General features: G+C 51.9%; 1 protein-coding gene across 1 annotated transcript; it reads left to right on the forward strand.

Moving 5' to 3' along the window:
• The first annotated feature begins 19651 nt into the window (after window positions 1-19651).
• Window positions 19652-21139, forward strand: LOC133629380 (inositol 1,4,5-trisphosphate receptor-interacting protein-like 1). The gene has a single exon (XM_062020039.1). It carries the CDS (start codon window positions 19658-19660, stop codon window positions 21035-21037), a length of 1380 nt encoding a protein of 459 aa, XP_061876023.1. The 5' UTR covers window positions 19652-19657; the 3' UTR covers window positions 21038-21139.

Raw genomic sequence — 21139 nt, forward strand, 5'->3', positions numbered from 1 at the left:
AAGGTATTTGCTGCAACAAGTAACTCCAGCACCGAGGTGGATCTAATGTCAGTCCCTGCCAAACAGGAGCTTTTGAGCCCTACTTTGTCATGCTACTGTACTGCAGTGCTAAAGCCGCCCACTGGAGTCTGACAAGAGCTAATGACGAGATACAGGATTGATTCATTCCAATAGTTTTCCAGGCAAACAAGACATGTGAAGCAGCACACTGTGAAACGGAAACAAGGGTGATGGAGAACATCTGAGGGGAGAAGGAGTCCCCTGAGCTCTGACAGGAAAAGGAGATACTGGAGAGCGAGAGATGCAAACAAGGGAATAGAGAAACGTACTGATAGAAGTCAACCAGCTCGCTGAGGAACAAGAAAGGCAGCATCAGCTCTGTGAAGCAAAGGCACTGTAGAGCTGTGTGACTGGAGTGACTGATGAAAGGCACCATCAGAACTGCCATATGGCTGGTTTCTCAGTGGCAGAGGCCTGTTTTCACTTGAGGCTGCTGCAGAGCTGTGAAAGCCCCTCTTCTTCTCCAAGAGAAGGGGAGGAAGTTCCTGAGTTCTCGCTGTCATCTTTTTGAAGTTACAGCCTGCTTAGGAACAGCACGTGAGTCTCCTTCTCTGGAGACATTCCAAACCCACCTGGACGAGTTCCTGTGTGACCTACTCTAGGTGGTCCTGCTCTGGCAGAGGGGTTGAACTAGATGATCTTTTGAGGTCCCTTCCAAACCTTAAGGTGCTGTGATTATGCTGAATGCTCCCTGCCTCTGGGCAGCCCAGAAGCCAGTAGCCTGGACCTGCGTTCCCCACAGAGGGACACACGGACGCTCACAGGCCGGGCCTTTGTTCAAACAACCGTTTACTCAACTACTTCTTCAAACAAGCAACTATGTACAAGGTCAAGCTCCCAGAGACACCTCAGGGAGCGAGAGCAATCGCTAATGGGAAGTGCTGAGTCTCTCTTGCCAGGCTCCTGGCAATGGCCCCTTCAGCTGCATCGGCTCCCACTCCCCTCAGCTCTCTGCCTCAAGACCTCTTTCATCCTCACGGAAGAGCCGTCCTGTGAGCCGATCTTGCAGCTGCTCACAGTCACGCAGTGCCTCGGCGTGGGCAGCCGTATCGTCTGTCAGGTGCTGGAAGAGGTTGATGGGTTCGGCCTCTCGGAAGGCAGGAGGCAAGACGATCTCCTCGGGCACATTGTGGTTGCCAAAGAAGAAGTGGTTGAGGCTGCCTCGGCAGCACCAGGAAACTGGAGTTGATGCCACTCAAATATTTGAGCCACTCAAATATTTCTCTCGCCTGCTGGATCAGCTGCTCTTCTGTCGGCTTCAACACGGCCTCGTTCATCCTGGCGTAACACTGCTGTGCCTCTGGGATGAAGAGCGACAGCAGATTGGTGAAGAAGCGCACGAGCGCCATGATCTGCAGGGAGAGAGAGCGAATGGGTTCAGTGGGGTGGGAGGGAGGGAGCTGGCAGCGGGGAAAACAGGGGCCAGGAGCGGGGGCCGGTTGGAGAGGGGCCGAGGCAGGCGGGAGGCACAAGGGCTGTGCCAGCCCTGCCGGCGGCTGGGCCCTGGGTGCCGGGGCAGAGCGCAGCCTGCCGCTGTCCCCCTCCTCCTGCCGCCTGCGCGCTCACCGCTGTCCCAGCGCGTACTGGGCCCGTGCTGCCCCTGGTGCCCCTTTATAGCCGCCCCCCGCTGGCACGGCCTCTGATGTCACAGACACCCCACAGCTGCCCCCCACACCCACAGAGGACTGACCCATCCTGACCTCTACTCAGTACAGTCAGAGGCTGACAAACTGGGCGACCGCGAGAGGCACAAACTGGGCGACCGTGGTGTTCCTTTTGGAAGCCATAGCACCGAGGAGAAAAGAGAACCGAGGGTCTCTTGAAAGAACATTGGAATGGTCTGTGTCATAAATGCAGCCCTTCAGTACCCGTGAGTATAAGGTTGGCACTGTGACATTAATAAAGCGATGTAACTCCTGTGAACGGTGTGTCAAATGGGCCTGTTCACAGCAGCTTGTAGATTCCCCGTCACTTCACATGGATTGAATCTTTTTCAGTACAAAACCAGGGTTTCTTTTGTAGTCTGGACGTATTTCAGACACATTATTGCATGTACATGACTGGTATTGCCTAAGAGAGTGTGAGTGGTGAATCCCCAAACAAGGCATGCAGAAGAACTGCGGGGAAGGATTTCTTCCCTGTGAGGCTGCCCAGATGGGTTGTGGAGTCTCCTTCTCTGGAGACATTCAGGGCCCACCTGGGTGAGTTCCTGTGGGATGGGTAGGTCACTGTTTGACAGACACAGCTGAGCCATGTGAAAGAGAATGCTCAACATGAAGAATATGGTAAGTAAGGAATGGAGTGAAGTGCCAGAGGCACGGGGTTGCTGACATTGGTGGTTGTCGTGGTTTGGCCCAGCCAGCCCAGCAGCACCACGACAGTCTCTTGCTCGGAGCCTCCATCCACCCCCACCCTTGTTAGGATGGCAGAGGCCCAGCGAAATGGGAGTAAAAAGATCACCAAGGTTGTTGTGGATGGAGACAAGGGCAGGGAGGGCTCGCTGCCAGTTACAGTTCTGGGTAAAACAGACTCCAGCGCTCGACTGAGAGAGGAAAGGAGGAAAGGTTATTCTACAAGAAACAGAACGGAATAAAAGCAAAAAGGGAGCAGGATGGTGAGAAAATTACAACCAGAGCTTTAAGATCTCCCTCCCCCAGCCCTCCTTTCTTCCCAGGCCCAGCTCACTGCTCCCCAGATCTCTCCCTCCTCCCCCCTCAGCGGCTCAGGGGAGCAGGGAATGGGAGATGTGCTCAGTCTCTCATAGATGGGCTCTGCCACTTCTCTCTGCTCAGATGAGTACAACTCCTGGCATTCTTCCCTGCTCCAACACGGGGTCCCTCCCCCGGGACACAGTCCTTATCCAACTTCTCTAGTGTGGGTTGCTCCCAACAGCCGCGGCTTCTGCCCATACAGGGTCCCTCACACGGGACACAGTCCTTGGGGAATATCTCTGGTGTGGATTCTTCACCACGGTTGCAGTTTCTGCAGTTACAGGGTCCCTCTCTCGGGACAAGGCCTCTTCTGGGCATAAGTTGAATGAGCTGCTTTGTCATGGGTTCCTCCCCACAGTTACAGCTGTGGATATTGGGTCCCTTCCTCGGGACACAGCCGGCTCCGGCCATAGTCACTGTCCCTGGCTCGGGGCCTTTAATGAAGTGAATCGCTGCCCCTGGTCCAGGGTCAGCTTTAGCAAAATGAGTCTCTGCCCCTGATGCAGGGTCTTTAAAGAAATGAAAATAAACCTCAGCTTCACCAGGTCTCTCCATAGAATGCCGGGGAGTCTCTGCTGCAGCACACCTCCTCCTCTCTTTCATCGCTGACCTTGGAGTCCGCGTGGTTGTTCCTCTCACTGTTCCTACTCCTTGCACCAGCAACAGCCAGAAGAAGAAGAAAGGGCAGAAGAAGGAAGAAGATGGAGGAAGAAACTTCCTCTGCCTTCTTAAAAAGTGATGGTGGAGGCGTCTCATTGGCTCAGCCCCAGCAGTGGGTCTGGCTCAGAGCAGGGGAGAGTTGTGAGCAACTTCTTACAGGAGCCACCTTTACAGCCCCTTCCCCCTTACCAGAAAAGGCTGTCATGGCAAACCATGACACCCGCTCAGCCTTTGTGCTGTGTTCCACTAAAGACAGTGTTTCCATCAAGCCAGCATGATGAGAAAGCTGTAAGCCAGTACCTTAGAGTTTCTTCCTAGATGATGTGCATCTTACCTAGGAAGTATTTGGTTGAGAAATAATGTTGAGCAAGTTCTTACCACAAAAGTCATTGGAGGATGTGTTTATTTACACAGCCACAGCAGGTGGGCTGGTCTTTAAAGAAAGGCAACATTGCAGGAGCTGTACCTGCTATGGCTCAGCCTGGTGTGCTGCACATTTGGTGGGAGGTAAGAGAAACCAAAACATGAACCAGTTGATGTTTAACATACTGCAGACTCATCTGGGAGAGAAGATTTAGCGGCTTGTTATCACCAGATTGAACAGGAATTGTTTTACAAATGACCTAACCAAAAAGAGAACATGCCTAGTTCTTGGCCAGGTGTGAAATCCACTTGACCAGGCCCAGGCCACTGTTTGTGGAGCTCTATGAAATCAATGATAGCCTCATGTTGGCAGCTGGAATGCTGTGTGTGTACTTCACAGCAACACACAGAGTCACAGAAAGAATGGACGTGAAATAAGGGAATCTGTCAGTAGCTGAGTTGATGCTCTTCACATCTAAAGGAATTCTCACATTCACTTGAAAGGCAACAGTCACCTGGCAACGATGATGTCACAGTGTCATCACCCAGGAGCAATGATATCACCTGAGAATGATGATACCACAGTGCCAGCACCTGGCAACGAATGTGTCCCCTAACAGCAGTGGTGTCAGCTGAGAATGATGACATCACAGTGCCCAGGAGAGTATAAAAGGGGGGTCCTCCCAGGTCCTGCTGCCAGATCTGGCCTGGGCAGCCACCTGAGAGGAAGCTCTTGATGGGGCTGAGGGAGGAAGGCAAGCCAGAGGCTGGAGGTTCGCAGCTGCTCCTGGCTAAGCCACTTTCCAAGCTCATCTGAGGGACAAGGAATCTTCTTCAGCTGCAGAGCAGGAGCCAGAACACAGGACTGCCTTCTGGAGGGGCATTGCAGAGCTCACCATCCTCATCCCCTGTGGAGCAAGGGGCAGCAGCCGTAAGCAATAGGGGTCCTGATGCTTTGGAGTACTCACTGCCAGGCGTGGGATGGATTCTTGTCCCCAAGGTCGATCAGGCCTGGGGCATTTGGCCACTCAGGGAAGCCCCAGAGATGGCTCTAGGTTGAGAAGAGAGGCTTGTGCATCTCGTGGGAGGCATGAGCAGCCCGTGGGACCAGGAGGCAGGTCTGCTCACATGCTCAGGGAGTAGCCGATCGCCAGCACTGGGGTCAGGAAGGAATTTTCCCCTGGGGCACATTGGCACAGGTCCCCAGGGGTTTTTTGCCTTCCTCTGCAGCATTCAGCATGACTGCTTAAGTGTCAGGGCTCCTTTGGTCCATTTGGGCTGGGCTACTGCCCGCTGTCGTGCACCACCAAGGCAGCCTCTCGTGCCCTCCAGCTGACAGGAGGAAGACTTTTTTTCCCCAAGGTGCACTAGCAAGTGTCCCTGGAGGGTTTTTTTGCCTTCCTCTGCAGCACTGAGCATAGCCTTTAGCTCCTTTGAGCCATTTTTTGGCAAGTACCTACATCTGCTGCTCCACAACAGTGGCCCTGGTGCCCACATCCAGGGGGAGGAAGCTTTCTATACACTTCTTGTGGGCCATCCTCGGGGCTTGCTTCTCATCTGCTGTGGCACTGAGCACAGCCCCTTGTCAGGGCTCCTCTGGCCCATTTTGGTTTCTTGCCTGCTGCTCTTGCACCTCCAGCCTCTTCTCCAGCCTGGAGAACACTCTTGTGCATTTTGCACTTTCTGGCCTCCATCCTAAAATCATTTGCAGCAAAAGTGTGTGCTGGGCAATGTTTTCTCTCTTCTCTGTCAAACCTCCTCATTGCTTTTGGATGGTGATGGTCTCTCGGCCATGCTGGAAGCCTTCATGTTCCAGGGGCATCTGGTGGTGTTGCTCTCAGCTTCAGATGCTTTGGGCCCAAGACTTGCTGGGCTGAGTCTTGCTGGAGAGCTCCCATGCTTGCTGCTGGCAGGGGAGCAGGCTGCAAAGGGAAGCAAGCCCAGCTGGATCTCCCATTCAGAGCCTGCCCACCTGCTTGGTGGCATGCAGCACCTTGCAGCCTGGCATAACTGTGTCTGCTCTGAGTTCCACCACTCCCTTTCACATCCTGGGCTCTTACCAAGCTTCTTTTGCTGTGTTTGAGGTCCTGCCCGGTGGCAGAGACCACATGGCATCAGTCAGCAGCCGGGAGGAATGTGCCTCTTAACCAGGAGATGAGATCTGAGTGTATCCCTGCTTTCTCTTTTGCTTTGGAATATTCCTTGATCACTATCATCTGACTTTCACCATCTGGAATGCACCAAGCCAAAGCAGCTCTGCTAGCAATGTGCATACCCATCTGCATGGCAGCTCTCCTCATCTGCTTGTGCTGCTTAGGGACAGAAAAGATGTGAAGGAAGATTTTTGGTGTCTCTTTCATTGCACCTGACCTGTGAGAAGTGAGATGAAGAAACATGGTGTTGATTGGAGAGAGCTGGGCTTCCTCCCCAGAAAAACTGGCCATCACTGCAGTTTGTTGGAGTCTATTAACTGACAACCTCCATCCCTTTGGTTTGGGAGTCATTGTTGAAGCCTGGCTTGATGGTGGGTCTGGAACAATGACAGGATCTTCAGCCAAGCACCCAGGGAAGGGAAATGTACTGTGTGAGGAGGATTTGTTCTGTGAGTGAAGCTGCCTCATCATCCACAGACTTTTCTCATCAGTTTTTGCCTGTTTAAAAAGCTCAGGCTGGGATAAAAGTTGAACATTTAAGGTACCAGATTTCTCTGGCACTGCTGATCCTTTCCATTGGCACCATTTCCTTTCCATACCATGGACTTACACTGGGTAAGGATCTCATTGGTTTAGTTTCAGCTATATTCTGGCCATAAGTTTGTAGTGGATGGGGATTTTTGCCCTTCCTTTGGTGCTCAGTTGAGCATTTCAGAAGGTACAAGATTTCTCTGGCACAGCTGATCCTTTCTTTCCATGTACCATGGGTTTATGCTGGGTAAGTATTGTATGAGTTGAGTTGCAGGTATGTTCTAGCCATAGGTTTGTAGTGGATGTGGGGACTTTTGTCCAGGTGCTCCCTGGAGTTCAGGAGTTGGTCAAGGACTGAGGTAAGTGCCTCTGCATCACAGCATTTCCCTTCTCAGGTGTCAGCTTCCTCTCTGAGAATGCTCTGCTCTACAAAAGCTGCCTGTGTTTACCAAGTCTTGGCTCCTCCTTTAGCAAGTACTTATCCTGGACTTCATATTAAGAAGACAGAGCCTGGCTCTTCTCAGTGCTGCCAAGTGACAGAAAAGGCGTCAGGCAGAAACTGAAACACGGGATATTTGGTCTCAACAGAAAGTTTTGCTGCTGTGGTTGAACAAAAGAAAGTGCAGGGACAAAAAGGAGGCGAGTTGCTGAGCGAGGCTTTGGAGTCATCTCTTTGGAGAGGTTTGAGACCTGACTGGACATGGCCCTGGGCAACCTGCTGCAGTTGGCCTTGCTTTGAGCAGGAGGGTTGGGCTCCAGTCTGTGGAGGTCCCTTCCCACCTCCTCTGCTCTAGGAGTTTGTGGTTGCCATTGTGGTTTGTCATCAGGCCAACAGGAGACCTGTGCTCCATTGTGCTGGGTTTCTTTTGTCAAAAGCCACCCTGTGCTCATAGGAGATTCTTTTTGCTCTGCCTGCTGTCAAAAAGCTGCAGAGTCCAGCAGTAGCAGCTCCTCCTTCCATGCCATTAGTTTGAAGCCTCCTCAGAGAAGCAGGTGAGTATGCTCAATTACAAGCTAGCAATGTCTAAGGAAGGTCTGGTGAGCCACAGCTGTGGACTGCTGCAGAGTCCTGAACCAAAGCCTCCCACTGAAGAAGTAAAGCATAGCAAGGGAGAAGGCTCCTTCTCCCAAGACCCAGAGTTCTCAGTCTAGCTCTGAAGGAAGTAGCCAGCACCCTTGAAACCTTCATGGCACAGAGAGGAAACAATGACTTCTGGCTTCAGTGCAAGAGCCAAGGACAGACACCTGTGCAGTGCTTCACTTGGAAAGCCACTGCAGATGGTTCAGTGAAAGGCCTGCTTGAACCTGCAGAATAACCCAGGTGCCACTTGAAATGATGCCAGCTTGTCCTAGGTGACACTGAAAAGCGTGACAGCCCGTGGATGCCAGCACAGAACTTCTTTCCAGGACACCACAGATCCCAGCACAGCTGCTGCAGCGCTGCCATCTCCCTGTGCCCATTCCCACAGCTTTGTTCCCCCTCTCTTGCTTTCCTTCCTACTTATTCCTTGGAGCCAGAGAGTAATTAACTGACCTTGACTAAGTGTTCTCCATTAGAATTCGTTTTCCAGGAAGTCTGAGCAAAGCCCAGTGAGATGGACTTTGGGTAAAAATGGACATGACCACACTGGACAAACTTTCCTGCCCTGTTTTCATGCAGTTGGAAGTGTGATGCTTTGCTGGTGAGGTGTTGGTGACAACAATGGGTCTTTCACCACAGTAACTGATTTTCCAGTGCAAATGAGCCCAGGGCAGCAGTGTGCTCCCAGCAGGGAGGAATGCAAGGAAAACATGGGGGGGTTGAATTAGTGGGGATGTGCTGCAGGCTGTGGGGCTGTGAATGGTACAGCAGGTCTGCTGCTGGGCAGCCTCAGCCCTTTGCAGAGCTGGGGAGAAAAGGGACCCCCAGACTGCCCCAGGGACAGCCCAGGATGGGGAGGGCTGTCCCTCGGATGCCTTTACTTCTGGCTGGGCAGGGGGGACCTCAGAGCTGTAGTCTGGAGCTCGGTGCTCTCCTCACCAGCCCCGTGTTGGCGTTTCAGGGCTGCAGAGTTGAGGCTGGTGGATGGCGGCAGCCGCTGCGCTGGGAGAGTGGAGGTGGAACACGAGGGACAGTGGGGAACTGTCTGTAGTGTCAACTGGGACTTGAAAGATGCTGCAGTGGTTTGCAAGCAGCTGGGATGTGGGTCTGCTGTTCAAGCTTTTCGGCACGGAAATTTCGGTCCAGGATCTGGCCCCATTTGGTTGATTGATATTCAGTGTCGTGGCTCTGAGCCTGCCCTGTCCAATGTACACACAGCGGATGGGGTGAGAACAACTGTGTTCACAGCATGGACGCTGGGGTGAGCTGTTCAGGTAAGAGGCCAGAAAGGGACCTGGCTGTGCCCTCCAGGAGCAATGAGTGTGTGTGAGAGCAGGGTCCAGGCTGGCTGGTCACATTGCCAAGCTGCAGCTGGTGTTGATGGTGTCTCCAGTCCTGAGAAAGGGCAATAGGAAGCCAGCCCGGGTTCTCACCACAAACCTGGGCCCTGAGGTTGCTCAGCCCACTCTCAGTCGGTGCCTGCCCTGCCTCCTCCCTGCCCCATTGTGTCTCAGTTCCCATCTTCCTCCTCCCACTAAGCCAGGAGCAGTCTGGCATTGCCACGGGCCAGGTCCCACCATGCCAGAGGCACCCACAGCCCTGGGGAACGGCAGCAAAAATGACTGGCCACTTCACCTTTCCATGCTTAAGATCAGCACCATTTCTAATAAGGAACTGCGCTTATTTCTGCTGACACTGTTTACAATGAAAGCTGCTTGTTTGGTTTTTAACAGGCAGAGATTTCTGGCGTGCACCCACCCATGCAGGAAAGAAGATTTTGTGGAAGATGAGCTGACTACCACAGGAGATTCCAGAACACTGGAGCCTCCATGGATCAATTTACCTCAAGATGATTTCCCTCCAGAACAAGTCTCAGGTAAACTGAAAAGAAGACAACTTCTGCTGTCTTGTTGTCCTGCTTCAGTCATTTGGCATCTCATCTCACAGCCACCTGCAAAGAGCAGGTCCCACCACAGGATCTGTCTACAGATGAACTCCAGAGCCAGAATGGCAACATGTGCTGCAATCTGATACCACACTGTTTCTGTCACATCATGATGCAAGCCCATGTGCCATGTCTTTATCATAGTGCAACAAAAAGGTAAATCAGACAACACTGAAGAGCTTCTGATCTTCCATCATCTTCATTTGTAACCTGGCCCTTTCGCCCACAGACACATAAAAAACTCCTCTCATCTTTAATGTTTCTCTAAACCTTAACATCAACAATGTCTTCAACACTAGAGTTTGCATCCTTCACAAAAAATGGGGATATGAAAATATTCTGCTCTCAATACAGACTTCTCCTCCACTTCTTACAGTGTGATGTCAACACTCCTAAGGTTACAGCTGAGATTTGAAGCTTGGAAAAGCATAATTCTCGTAGAGAATTGGTAGTAGGTTGTTGGGTTGTTTTTAAAGGGAATGATGATGATTGTATGAAAGAATGTCATAATCTGAGTAAAAGCACAGTCCTTGATAGATTGAAAGTCTTTTATGTCCATGTTGAATGAGCTCTACTTAGGATATGCATTTTTATGAGGGATACAAACTAATTAATTTCATTGACAGTGAACTTTTCTGGTGTCTCTAAGGGAAGATGGTATTGATGTGTTTCACAGGTATAAAGCCCAATATGCCTCACATGGAATATTAGCCCCAAGCTTTGAAACCAGAACCAAGACAGAAAAGCTCTATGAATGCAGTTCTGTCAAGACTGTGATGCACTCCTTTTGCTTTGCTGTTGGGGTTTGTGTTTTGCTCCTAAGGACCACTGTAACAATCTCAAAACCTTCAGCTCTTGGGAAAAGCTGAAGTAACTCAACCACTGTATAACCACACTTCCAAAGACTCCAGTAAAATACAGAGATCTCAATGAACAAGGACATGAGGGATGGTTATGTGTAAGCTGCTGAGGAGTGCAGTGTCTCCTGTGTCTTCAAGTTTAATGAACGTGCTGCACTGGATGGCAGCAATGAAGGGTCTGGAGAACCCATTGCTTTAGCTCTTCCCATCTGCACAAACCCTATGGTCATGTACACATCTCACACTGTACCTGACCTGACCGCTCTGCCTACCAGAGGGCGGTTTTGTCAGAACAGAATGTACCTAGTGCAGCACTGAATTCAAACAGTTCTGCTGCTGGTTTCCAGTCAAATGACAGTTTCTGTGTTGGAACTACATGGGGTTTATTTTTTTTGAGTGATCTGGATAGAAAGAATCACATAGTGCCTGTGTCTGTTATTCTAAGGTCAGGAAGGAAGGAGGAAGCAAAATGAAGACAGTGAATGGCATTCCAAGATCAGCCTTCAGCACACAAAGCCCAGGACGGGGTATTCTCCAGAGGACCCAGTCTATCAAGGGAACTCTTTCCACAAGAAGGTCAAAGACACTGACACAACAGCCAATCAATACAAGATGAATTTTTATTTCAATCTTCAGAAAGGTGCAGTTGTGCAAGGGGATCTGCAGCCAGAAGGGGATGGAGAGCTGCTCATCCATGGGGTGAAGCTGGGCAAAGCCTTGACTGTGGCTGGAGAAATGTCTTCAAGCCTCAAAGGCAGAGAAAAAGCAGCAGGGCAGAGTGCCCCAGGAACTGCTTCAGAGTTGGAAATGGATGGAGGGTCACATCAAATGTGAGGAGAAAGCTTTCTGGCTGAAAGCAGGTCAAAAATAACAGCCGGAGTCTATGAAATCAGAAGGGTAGTAGAAAGGAATTCTTCCAGAAGGAAGGAATTGTCATTCCATTTGTTTCAATGGCATTTAAATTCCTTCCCTTACTGGGGAAGAAGGGACAGACAGTGCAGGGGAGGTTGCACTGCGGGGTGCTGCTCTGCTTCCACACAGCTGAAGGGCAGCGAGTACAAGCTCCAGAATAGAAACATGCAAAGGCTCTTGGCTGAAGGCGATTTCCTCCTTCCCTCCAAGTGTGTTCTGGAGACTGATGCCCTGTAAGAGCACAGAGGGGACAAGGGCCATGGCCATCTGAAGGGATGTCCATCGAAATCAACTGGAAGGTGGTGAATCATGCCCCAGATTTCAGCGTGCCTTGTGCAGGCTTTCTGGGAGTTCTCCTGGAACCCCACCAGACGGGCACACTCTGAAACAGATGCTGGAGTTTGTTTCCAGTGACTGAAGGTATTGATCTGACCAGAAGCTGTTGCCGTGCTGTATGCAGCTGTTGGCAGCTGTAGCACTGTCAATCCAAGCTGGCCATGGATCTGTTGAGTCTTCTTCTTGTTAAGAACCTGGTGATTGGTACTTGCCAAGGGAATGCCCAGAATGCCAATGTCTTTAACTCCTACTGCATAAAATGTGGGGTTGGCGTGAGCACTTAAAGGTGAAAAGGGAAAATAGACACCAACACCCAAAGAATCCACATGTTAGAGTTTCAAAAGAACAAAGTGAACTTACCTTTGCTCCTTGTTGAGTTTGGACAGTAGCTTTACAGTTCATAGATTGCATCTAAGACTAAGCACAACCATTCTCACTGTCAGCCCTTTACACCTTTACGCACCTGTTAGGCAAGGGAGGGCAGGTGACCTCTTCTGCTTGCCACAGTTGATGTCACAGAAGCCAGGCTACAGCTGATGTCACAGCAGCCAGACTGGTTTAAAAAACAAGAGTTTTCGTTGTTCCCTGTGACTCTCAGTCCAAACCTTCTCACACACTCTGGGACCCTCCAAGTGTGGTGTTTAGATCTCTGTTTCAGTCTGAAACTAAAGAAATATCCCTGCAGTCTGTTTCTTTTCCTGAAGACCTGGTTTGGTGAATTTTGAAGGCAAAATGAGGGCACAGAGCTCCTCTGCTTTGTTTTAGCCACTCAGTATGATTTTGCTGCCCCCTCCAAGACCTTGCTGCACAGGTGTTGATGCATTTCTGTGTCTTTCCAAAACAGAAGTCTGTCTCCATCAGGACTGTGGAGGAACACTGCTGTGCTGCAGACAGGCTCCCAGGGAGAAGTTTACTCTCTCCAAAACACGCAACTGCAGCAGGACAGCAGTCTCCTTACTCATGAGTGTCAGAAATCCCACTGCCACAAATGGCATCCTGCCAGGGAAATGAGAAAACCAAGGTGCTCTTCTTGTTGAAACCTTACATTCTGTCCAAGGAATTATTGTCATGAAAGCCAGTCCTACCCTTGAGCCTTGCTTGCATATGAAAAGCCAAGAAACATACAACAAAAGCTTGGCAAAGAGAAAGAAATGAGTATATTGCCCAGTGCTTTGCCATTCTTGTCCTGTATCTGAACTACGCAAGAGGATAAGACAAAAAGGTTTAAAGACTCCAAAGCTCTGTAGAATGTGCCCCATCAAACCAGAAGAAAACCTTCTTTAAGTAGGAACAGTGAATCACACCCATGTTTTCCTTGCATTCCTCCCTGCTGGGAGCACACTGCTGCCCTGGGCTCATTTGCACTGGAAAATCAGTTACTGTGGTGAAAGACCCATTGTTGTCACCAACACCTCACCAGCAAAGCATCACACTTCCAACTGCATGAAAACAGGGCAGGAAAGTTTGTCCAGTGTGGTCATGTCCATTTTTACCCAAAGTCCATCTCACTGGGCTTTGCTCAGACTTCCTGGAAAACGAATTCTAATGGAGAACACTTAGTCAAGGTCAGTTAATTACTCTCTGGCTCCAAGGAATAAGTAGGAAGGAAAGCAAGAGAGGGGGAACAAAGCTGTGGGAATGGGCACAGGGAGATGGCAGCGCTGCAGCAGCTGTGCTGGGATCTGTGGTGTCCTGGAAAGAAGTTCTGTGCTGGCATCCACGGGCTGTCACGCTTTTCAGTGTCACCTAGGACAAGCTGGCATCATTTCAAGTGGCACCTGGGTTATTCTGCAGGTTCAAGCAGGCCTTTCACTGAACCATCTGCAGTGGCTTTCCAAGTGAAGCACTGCACAGGTGTCTGTCCTTGGCTCTTGCACTGAAGCCAGAAGTCATTGTTTCCTCTCTGTGCCATGAAGGTTTCAAGGGTGCTGGCTACTTCCTTCAGAGCTAGACTGAGAACTCTGGGTCTTGGGAGAAGGAGCCTTCTCCCTTGCTATGCTTTACTTCTTCAGTGGGAGGCTTTGGTTCAGGACTCTGCAGCAGTCCACAGCTGTGGCTCACCAGACCTTCCTTAGACATTGCTAGCTTGTAATTGAGCATACTCACCTGCTTCTCTGGGGAGGCTTCAAACTAATGGCATGGAAGGAGGAGCTGCTACTGCTGGACTCTGCAGCTTTTTGACAGCAGGCAGAGCAAAAAGAATCTCCTATGAGCACAGGGTGGCTTTTGACAAAAGAAACCCAGCACAATGGAGCACAGGTCTCCTGTTGGCCTGATGACAAACCACAATGGCAACCACAAACTCCTAGAGCAGAGGAGGTGGGAAGGGACCTCCACAGACTGGAGCCCAACCCTCCTGCTCAAAGCAAGGCCAACTGCAGCAGGTTGCCCAGGGCCATGTCCAGTCAGGTCTCAAACCTCTCCAAAGAGATGACTCCAAAGCCTCGCTCAGCAACTCGCCTCCTTTTTGTCCCTGCACTTTCTTTTGTTCAACCACAGCAGCAAAACGTTCTGTTGAGACCAAATATCCCGTGTTTCAGTTTCTGCCTGACGCCTTTTCTGTCACTTGGCAGCACTGAGAAGAGCCAGGCTCTGTCTTCTTAATATGAAGTCCAGGATAAGTACTTGCTAAAGGAGGAGCCAAGACTTGGTAAACACAGGCAGCTTTTGTAGAGCAGAGCATTCTCAGAGAGGAAGCTGACACCTGAGAAGGGAAATGCTGTGATGCAGAGGCACTTACCTCAGTCCTTGACCAACTCCTGAACTCCAGGGAGCACCTGGACAAAAGTCCCCACATCCACTACAAACCTATGGCTAGAACATACCTGCAACTCAACTCATACAATACTTACCCAGCATAAACCCATGGTACATGGAAAGAAAGGATCAGCTGTGCCAGAGAAATCTTGTACCTTCTGAAATGCTCAACTGAGCACCAAAGGAAGGGCAAAAATCCCCATCCACTACAAACTTATGGCCAGAATATAGCTGAAACTAAACCAATGAGATCCTTACCCAGTGTAAGTCCATGGTATGGAAAGGAAATGGTGCCAATGGAAAGGATCAGCAGTGCCAGAGAAATCTGGTACCTTAAATGTTCAACTTTTATCCCAGCCTGAGCTTTTTAAACAGGCAAAAACTGATGAGAAAAGTCTGTGGATGATGAGGCAGCTTCACTCACAGAACAAATCCTCCTCACACAGTACATTTCCCTTCCCTGGGTGCTTGGCTGAAGATCCTGTCATTGTTCCAGACCCACCATCAAGCCAGGCTTCAACAATGACTCCCAAACCAAAGGGATGGAGGTTGTCAGTTAATAGACTCCAACAAACTGCAGTGATGGCCAGTTTTTCTGGGGAGGAAGCCCAGCTCTCTCCAATCAACACCATGTTTCTTCATCTCACTTCTCACAGGTCAGGTGCAATGAAAGAGACACCAAAAATCTTCCTTCACATCTTTTCTGTCCCTAAGCAGCACAAGCAGATGAGGAGAGCTGCCATGCAGATGGGTATGCACATTGCTAGCAGAGCTGCTTTGGCTTGGTGCATTCCAGATGGTGAAAGTCAGATGATAGTGATCAAGGAATATTCCAAAGCAAAAGAGAAAGCAGGGATACACTCAGATCTCATCTCCTGGTTAAGAGGCACATTCCTCCCGGCTGCTGACTGATGCCATGTGGTCTCTGCCACCGGGCAGGACCTCAAACACAGCAAAAGAAGCTTGGTAAGAGCCCAGGATGTGAAAGGGAGTGGTGGAACTCAGAGCAGACACAGTTATGCCAGGCTGCAAGGTGCTGCATGCCACCAAGCAGGTGGGCAGGCTCTGAATGGGAGATCCAGCTGGGCTTGCTTCCCTTTGCAGCCTGCTCCCCTGCCAGCAGCAAGCATGGGAGCTCTCCAGCAAGACTCAGCCCAGCAAGTCTTGGGCCCAAAGCATCTGAAGCTGAGAGCAACACCACCAGATGCCCCTGGAACATGAAGGCTTCCAGCATGGCCGAGAGACCATCACCATCCAAAAGCAATGAGGAGGTTTGACAGAGAAGAGAGAAAACATTGCCCAGCACACACTTTTGCTGCAAATGATTTTAGGATGGAGGCCACAAAGTGCAAAATGCACAAGAGTGTTCTCCAGGCTGGAGAAGAGGCTGGAGGTACAAGAGCAGCAGGCAAGAAACCAAAATGGGCCAGAGGAGCCCTGACAAGGGGCTGTGCTCAGTGCCACAGCAGATGAGAAGCAAGCCCCGAGGATGGCCCACAAGAAGTGTATAGAAAGCTTCCTCCCTCTGGATGTGGGCACCAGGGCCACTGTTGTGGAGTAGCCGATGTAGGTACTTGCCAAAAAATGGCTCAAAGGAGCTAAAGGCTATGCTCAGTGCTGCAGAGGAAGGCAAAAAAACCCTCCAGGGACACTTGCTAGTGCACCTTGGGGAAAAAAAGTCTTCCTCCTGTCAGCTGGAGGGCACGAGAGGCTGCCTTGGTGGTGCACGACAGCGGGCAGTAGCCCAGCCCAAATGGACCAAAGGAGCCCTGACACTTAAGCAGTCATGCTGAATGCTGCAGAGGAAGGCAAAAAACCCCTGGGGACCTGTGCCAACGTGCCCCAGGGGAAAATTCCTTCCTGACCCCAGTGCTGGCGATCGGCTACTCCCTGAGCATGTGAGCAGACCTGCCTCCTGGTCCCACGGGCTGCTCATGCCTCCCACGAGATGCACAAGCCTCTCTTCTCCCTCAACCTAGAGCCATCTCTGGGGCTTCCCTGAGTGGCCAAATGCCCCAGGCCTGATCGACCTTGGGGACAAGAATCCATCCCACGCCTGGCAGTGAGTACTCCAAAGCATCAGGACCCCTATTGCTTACGGCTGCTGCCCCTTGCTCCACAGGGGATGAGGATGGTGAGCTCTGCAATGCCCCTCCAGAAGGCAGTCCTGTGTTCTGGCTCCTGCTCTGCAGCTGAAGAAGATTCCTTGTCCCTCAGATGAGCTTGGAAAGTGGCTTAGCCAGGAGCAGCTGCGAACCTCCAGCCTCTGGCTTGCCTTCCTCCCTCAGCCCCATCAAGAGCTTCCTCTCAGGTGGCTGCCCAGGCCAGATCTGGCAGCAGGACCTGGGAGGACCCCCCTTTTATACTCTCCTGGGCACTGTGATGTCATCATTCTCAGCTGACACCACTGCTGTTAGGGGACACATTCGTTGCCAGGTGCTGGCACTGTGGTATCATCATTCTCAGGTGATATCATTGCTCCTGGGTGATGACACTGTGACATCATCATTGCCAGGTGACTGTTGCCTTTCAAGTGAATGTGAGAATTCCTTTAGATGTGAAGAGCATCAGCTCAGCTACTGACAGATTCCCTTATTTCACGTCCATTCTTTCTGTGACTCTGTGTGTTGCTGTGAAGTACACACACAGCATTCCAGCTGCCAACATGAGGCTATCATTGATTTCATAGAGCTCCACAAACAGTGGCCTGGGCCTGGTCAAGTGGATTTCACACCTGGCCAAGAACTAGGCATGTTCTCTTTTTGGTTAGGTCATTTGTAAAACAATTCCTGTTCAATCTGGTGATAACAAGCCGCTAAATCTTCTCTCCCAGATGAGTCTGCAGTATGTTAAACATCAACTGGTTCATGTTTTGGTTTCTCTTACCTCCCACCAAATGTGCAGCACACCAGGCTGAGCCATAGCAGGTACAGCTCCTGCAATGTTGCCTTTCTTTAAAGACCAGCCCACCTGCTGTGGCTGTGTAAATAAACACATCCTCCAATGACTTTTATGGTAAGAACTTGCTCAACATTATTTCTCAACCAAATACTTCCTAGGTAAGATGCACATCATCTAGGAAGCAGCTCTAAGGTACTGGCTTACAGCTTCTGCCCTTTGTTCTTCTTCTGGCTGGTGGAACTGCTGCAAGGAGTAGGAACAGTGAGAGGAACAACCATAAGGACTCCAAGGTCAGCGATGAAAGAGAGGAGGAGGTGTGCTGCAGCAGACACTCCCCGGCATTCTATGGAGAGACCTGGTGACGCTGAGGTTTATTTTCATTTCTTTAAAGACCCTGCATCAGGGGCAGAGACTCATTTTGCTAAAGCTGACCCTGGACCAGGGGCAGCGATTCACTTCATTAAAGGCCCCGAGCCAGGGGCAGTGACTATGGCCGGAGCCGGCTGTGTCCCGAGGAAGGGACCCAATATCCACAGCTGTAACTGTGGGGAGGAACCCATGACAAAGCAGCTCATTCAACTTATGCTCAGAAGAGGCCTTGTCCCGAGAGAGGGACCCTGTAACTGCAGAAACTGCAACCGTGGTGAAGAATCCACACCAGAGATATTCCCCAAGGACTGTGTCCCGTGTGAGGGACCCTGTGTGGGCAGAAGCCGCGGCTGTTGGGAGCAACCCACCCCAGAGAAGTTCATTAAGGACTGTGTCCTGGGGGAGGGACCTCGTGTTGGAGCAGGGAAAGAATGCCAGGAGTTGTACTCATCTGAGCAGAGAGAAGTGGCAGAGCCCATCTGTGAGAGAGTGAGCACATCCCCCATTCCCTGCCCCCCTGAGCCGCTGAGGGGGGAGGAGGGAGAGATCTGGGGAGCAGTGAGCTGGGCCTGGGAAGAAAGGAGGGCTGGGGGAGGGAGATCTTAAAGCTCTGGTTGTAATTTTCTCACCATCCTGCTCCCTTTTTGCTTTTATTCCGTTCTGTTTCTTGTAGAATAACCTTTCCTCCTTTCCTCTCTCAGTCGAGCACTGGAGTCTGTTTTACCCAGAACTGTAACTGGCAGCGAGCCCTCCCTGCCCTTGTCTCCATCCACAACAACCTTGGTGATCTTTTTACTCCCATTTCGCTGGGCCTCTGCCATCCTAACAAGGCTGGGGGTGGATGGAGGCACCGAGCAAGAGACTGTCGTGGTGCTGCTGGGCTGGCTGGGCCAAACCACGACAACCACCAATGTCAGCAACCCCGTGCCTCTGGCACTTCATTCCTTACTTACCATATTCTTCATGTTGAGCATTCTCTTTCACATGGCTCAGCTGTGTCTGTCAAACAGTGACCTACCCATCCCACAGGAACTCACCCAGGTGGGCCCTAAATGTCTCCAGAGAAGGAGACTCCACAACCCATCTGGACAGCCTCACAGGGAAGAAATCCTTCCCCGCAGTTCTTCTGCATGGGGATTCACCACTCACACTCTCTTAGGCAATACCAGTCATGTACATGCAATAATGTGTCTGAAATACGTCCAGACTACAAAAGAAACCCTGGTTTTGTACTGGAAAAGATTCAATCCATGTGAAGTGACGGGGAATCTACAAGCTGCTGTGAACAGGCCCATTTGACACACCGTTCACAGGAGTTACATCGCTTTATTAACGTCACAGTGCCAACCTTATACTCACGGGTACTGAAGGGCTGCATTTATGACACAGACCATTCCAATGTTCTTTCAAGAGACCCTCGGTTCTCTTTTCTCCTCGGTGCTATGGCTTCCAAAAGGAACACCACGGTCGCCCAGTTTGTGCCTCTCGCGGTCGCCCAGTTTGTCAGCCTCTGACTGTACTGAGTAGAGGTCAGGATGGGTCAGTCCTCTGTGGGTGTGGGGGGCAGCTGTGGGGTGTCTGTGACATCAGAGGCCGTGCCAGCGGGGGGCGGCTATAAAGGGGCACCAGGGGCAGCACGGGCCCAGTACGCGCTGGGACAGCGGTGAGCGCGCAGGCGGCAGGAGGAGGGGGACGGCGGCAGGCTGCGCTCTGCCCCGGCACCCAGGGCCCAGCCGCCGGCAGGGCTGGCACAGCCCTTGTGCCTCCCGCCTGCCTTGGCCCCTCTCCAACCGGCCCCCGCTCCTGGCCCCTGTTTTCCCCGCTGCCAGCTCCCTCCCTCCCACCCCACTGAACCCATTCGCTCTCTCTCCCTGCAGATCATGGCGCTCGTGCGCTTCTTCACCAATCTGCTGTCGCTCTTCATCCCAGAGGCACAGCAGTGTTACGCCAGGATGAACGAGGCCGTGTTGAAGCCGACAGAAGAGCAGCTGATCCAGCAGGCGAGAGAAATACATGAGATGCTGCTCATCAGCTCCAGTTTCCTGGTGCCGCCGCGGCAGCCGAGGCAGCCCGTCATTTCCTGGGAAGACCTGATCGTTGCTGCAGTCCTGGTCCTGCTCTTGGCACTGTACTGGTGGACCAGGAGAAGGAGCCCTGACACAGACGACAGCAGCAGTGAGGAGAGCTCAGGCAGTGACACACACTGCCAGGAGGTAGAAAGCGACGGAGAAACTGTTGAAGAGAGGCACCACGCTTTGATTTATGAGAGGCGCATCCAGTGGACAGTGCTCAGTCTGTGCTACACCAGCAGCACGGTGCAGGAGCTGCTGGATGACCTCCTCCGTTTATTGCAAGGGCGCTTGGCCAACAGTTCCTCCCCGGAGCTGCAGCCAGCCATCGGCGTGGGCAGCGCCTTCGAAGGCTGGAATCCTTGCGACAGCGACGTCACATACCGCATGCTCGTGCCCCTGAAGGCCCCCCATGGCTACTCCTTCCACCTGGAGCCAGACTTTGCACAGGAACTGCCGGGAAAGAACTTCTGCGTCCGTGTGTCCCCGGAGTGCACCTGCAGCGCAGAGGAGCCGGCAGGAGACGCGCCGTGCTTCCTCCACTACCCTGAGGAGCCACGGAGGAGGAATCAGGGTCCCAGTGTCCTCGACACCCTCTGCACTGGCCCTTACCTCGATGTTCATAAAACTGCCCTCTGGTTCCAGAACTTGGTGACGTCAGCCTGGGGGGAGCTGCCTCAGTCTCGCCGCTACCAGATGCAGCTGCAGCTCTCCAGACACTCCTGCAAGCTGAAGCTGTCAAACGTCTCCCGAGGACCTCTCTTTGTGGAGCTGCTTTTTGGCGTGCAGCAAGGTAACTCAGACATCTTTGTGAGCAGCCAGACTGCAGCAGGTTTCTTCACCCCAAGCACGACGTGGCCTGAGACCTGCGCTGTGGCAGAGGCCAAGTTCTTCAGGCACGTGGCCAGGAACGCCCCGCCTGGCAGCTACCACCTCAACTGCCTGCAGCTCTGCGCTCGCATGGTGCCAGGAACGGGCTTTTCCACCTATATCATCAAGACGGTTGTGATGCACCTCCTGACCACCACTCCCCTGTCAGACTGGCGCAGGAGGTATCTGCTGCCGCGCCTGAAGGAAATCATGCAGTACCTGCGCCGCAGAGTGGAGGAGAAGCGCCTCAACCACTTCTTCTTTGGCAACCACAACGTGCCCGAGGAGATCGTCTTGCCTCCTGACTTCCGAGAGGCCAAACCCATCAACCTCTTCCAGCACCTGACAGACGATACGGCTGCCCACGCCGAGGCACTGCGTGACTGTGAGCAGCTGCAAGATCGGCTCACAAGACGGCTCTTCCGTGAGGATGAAAGAGGTCTTGAGGCAGAGAGCTGAGGGGAGTGGGAGCCGATGCAGCTGAAGGGGCCATTGCCAGGAGCCTGGCAAGAGAGACTCAGCACTTCCCATTAGCGATTGCTCTCGCTCCCTGAGGTGTCT

Source organism: Colius striatus, unplaced genomic scaffold (assembly GCF_028858725.1).
Source record: "Colius striatus isolate bColStr4 unplaced genomic scaffold, bColStr4.1.hap1 scaffold_40, whole genome shotgun sequence".
Lineage (NCBI taxonomy): Eukaryota > Metazoa > Chordata > Aves > Coliiformes > Coliidae > Colius > Colius striatus.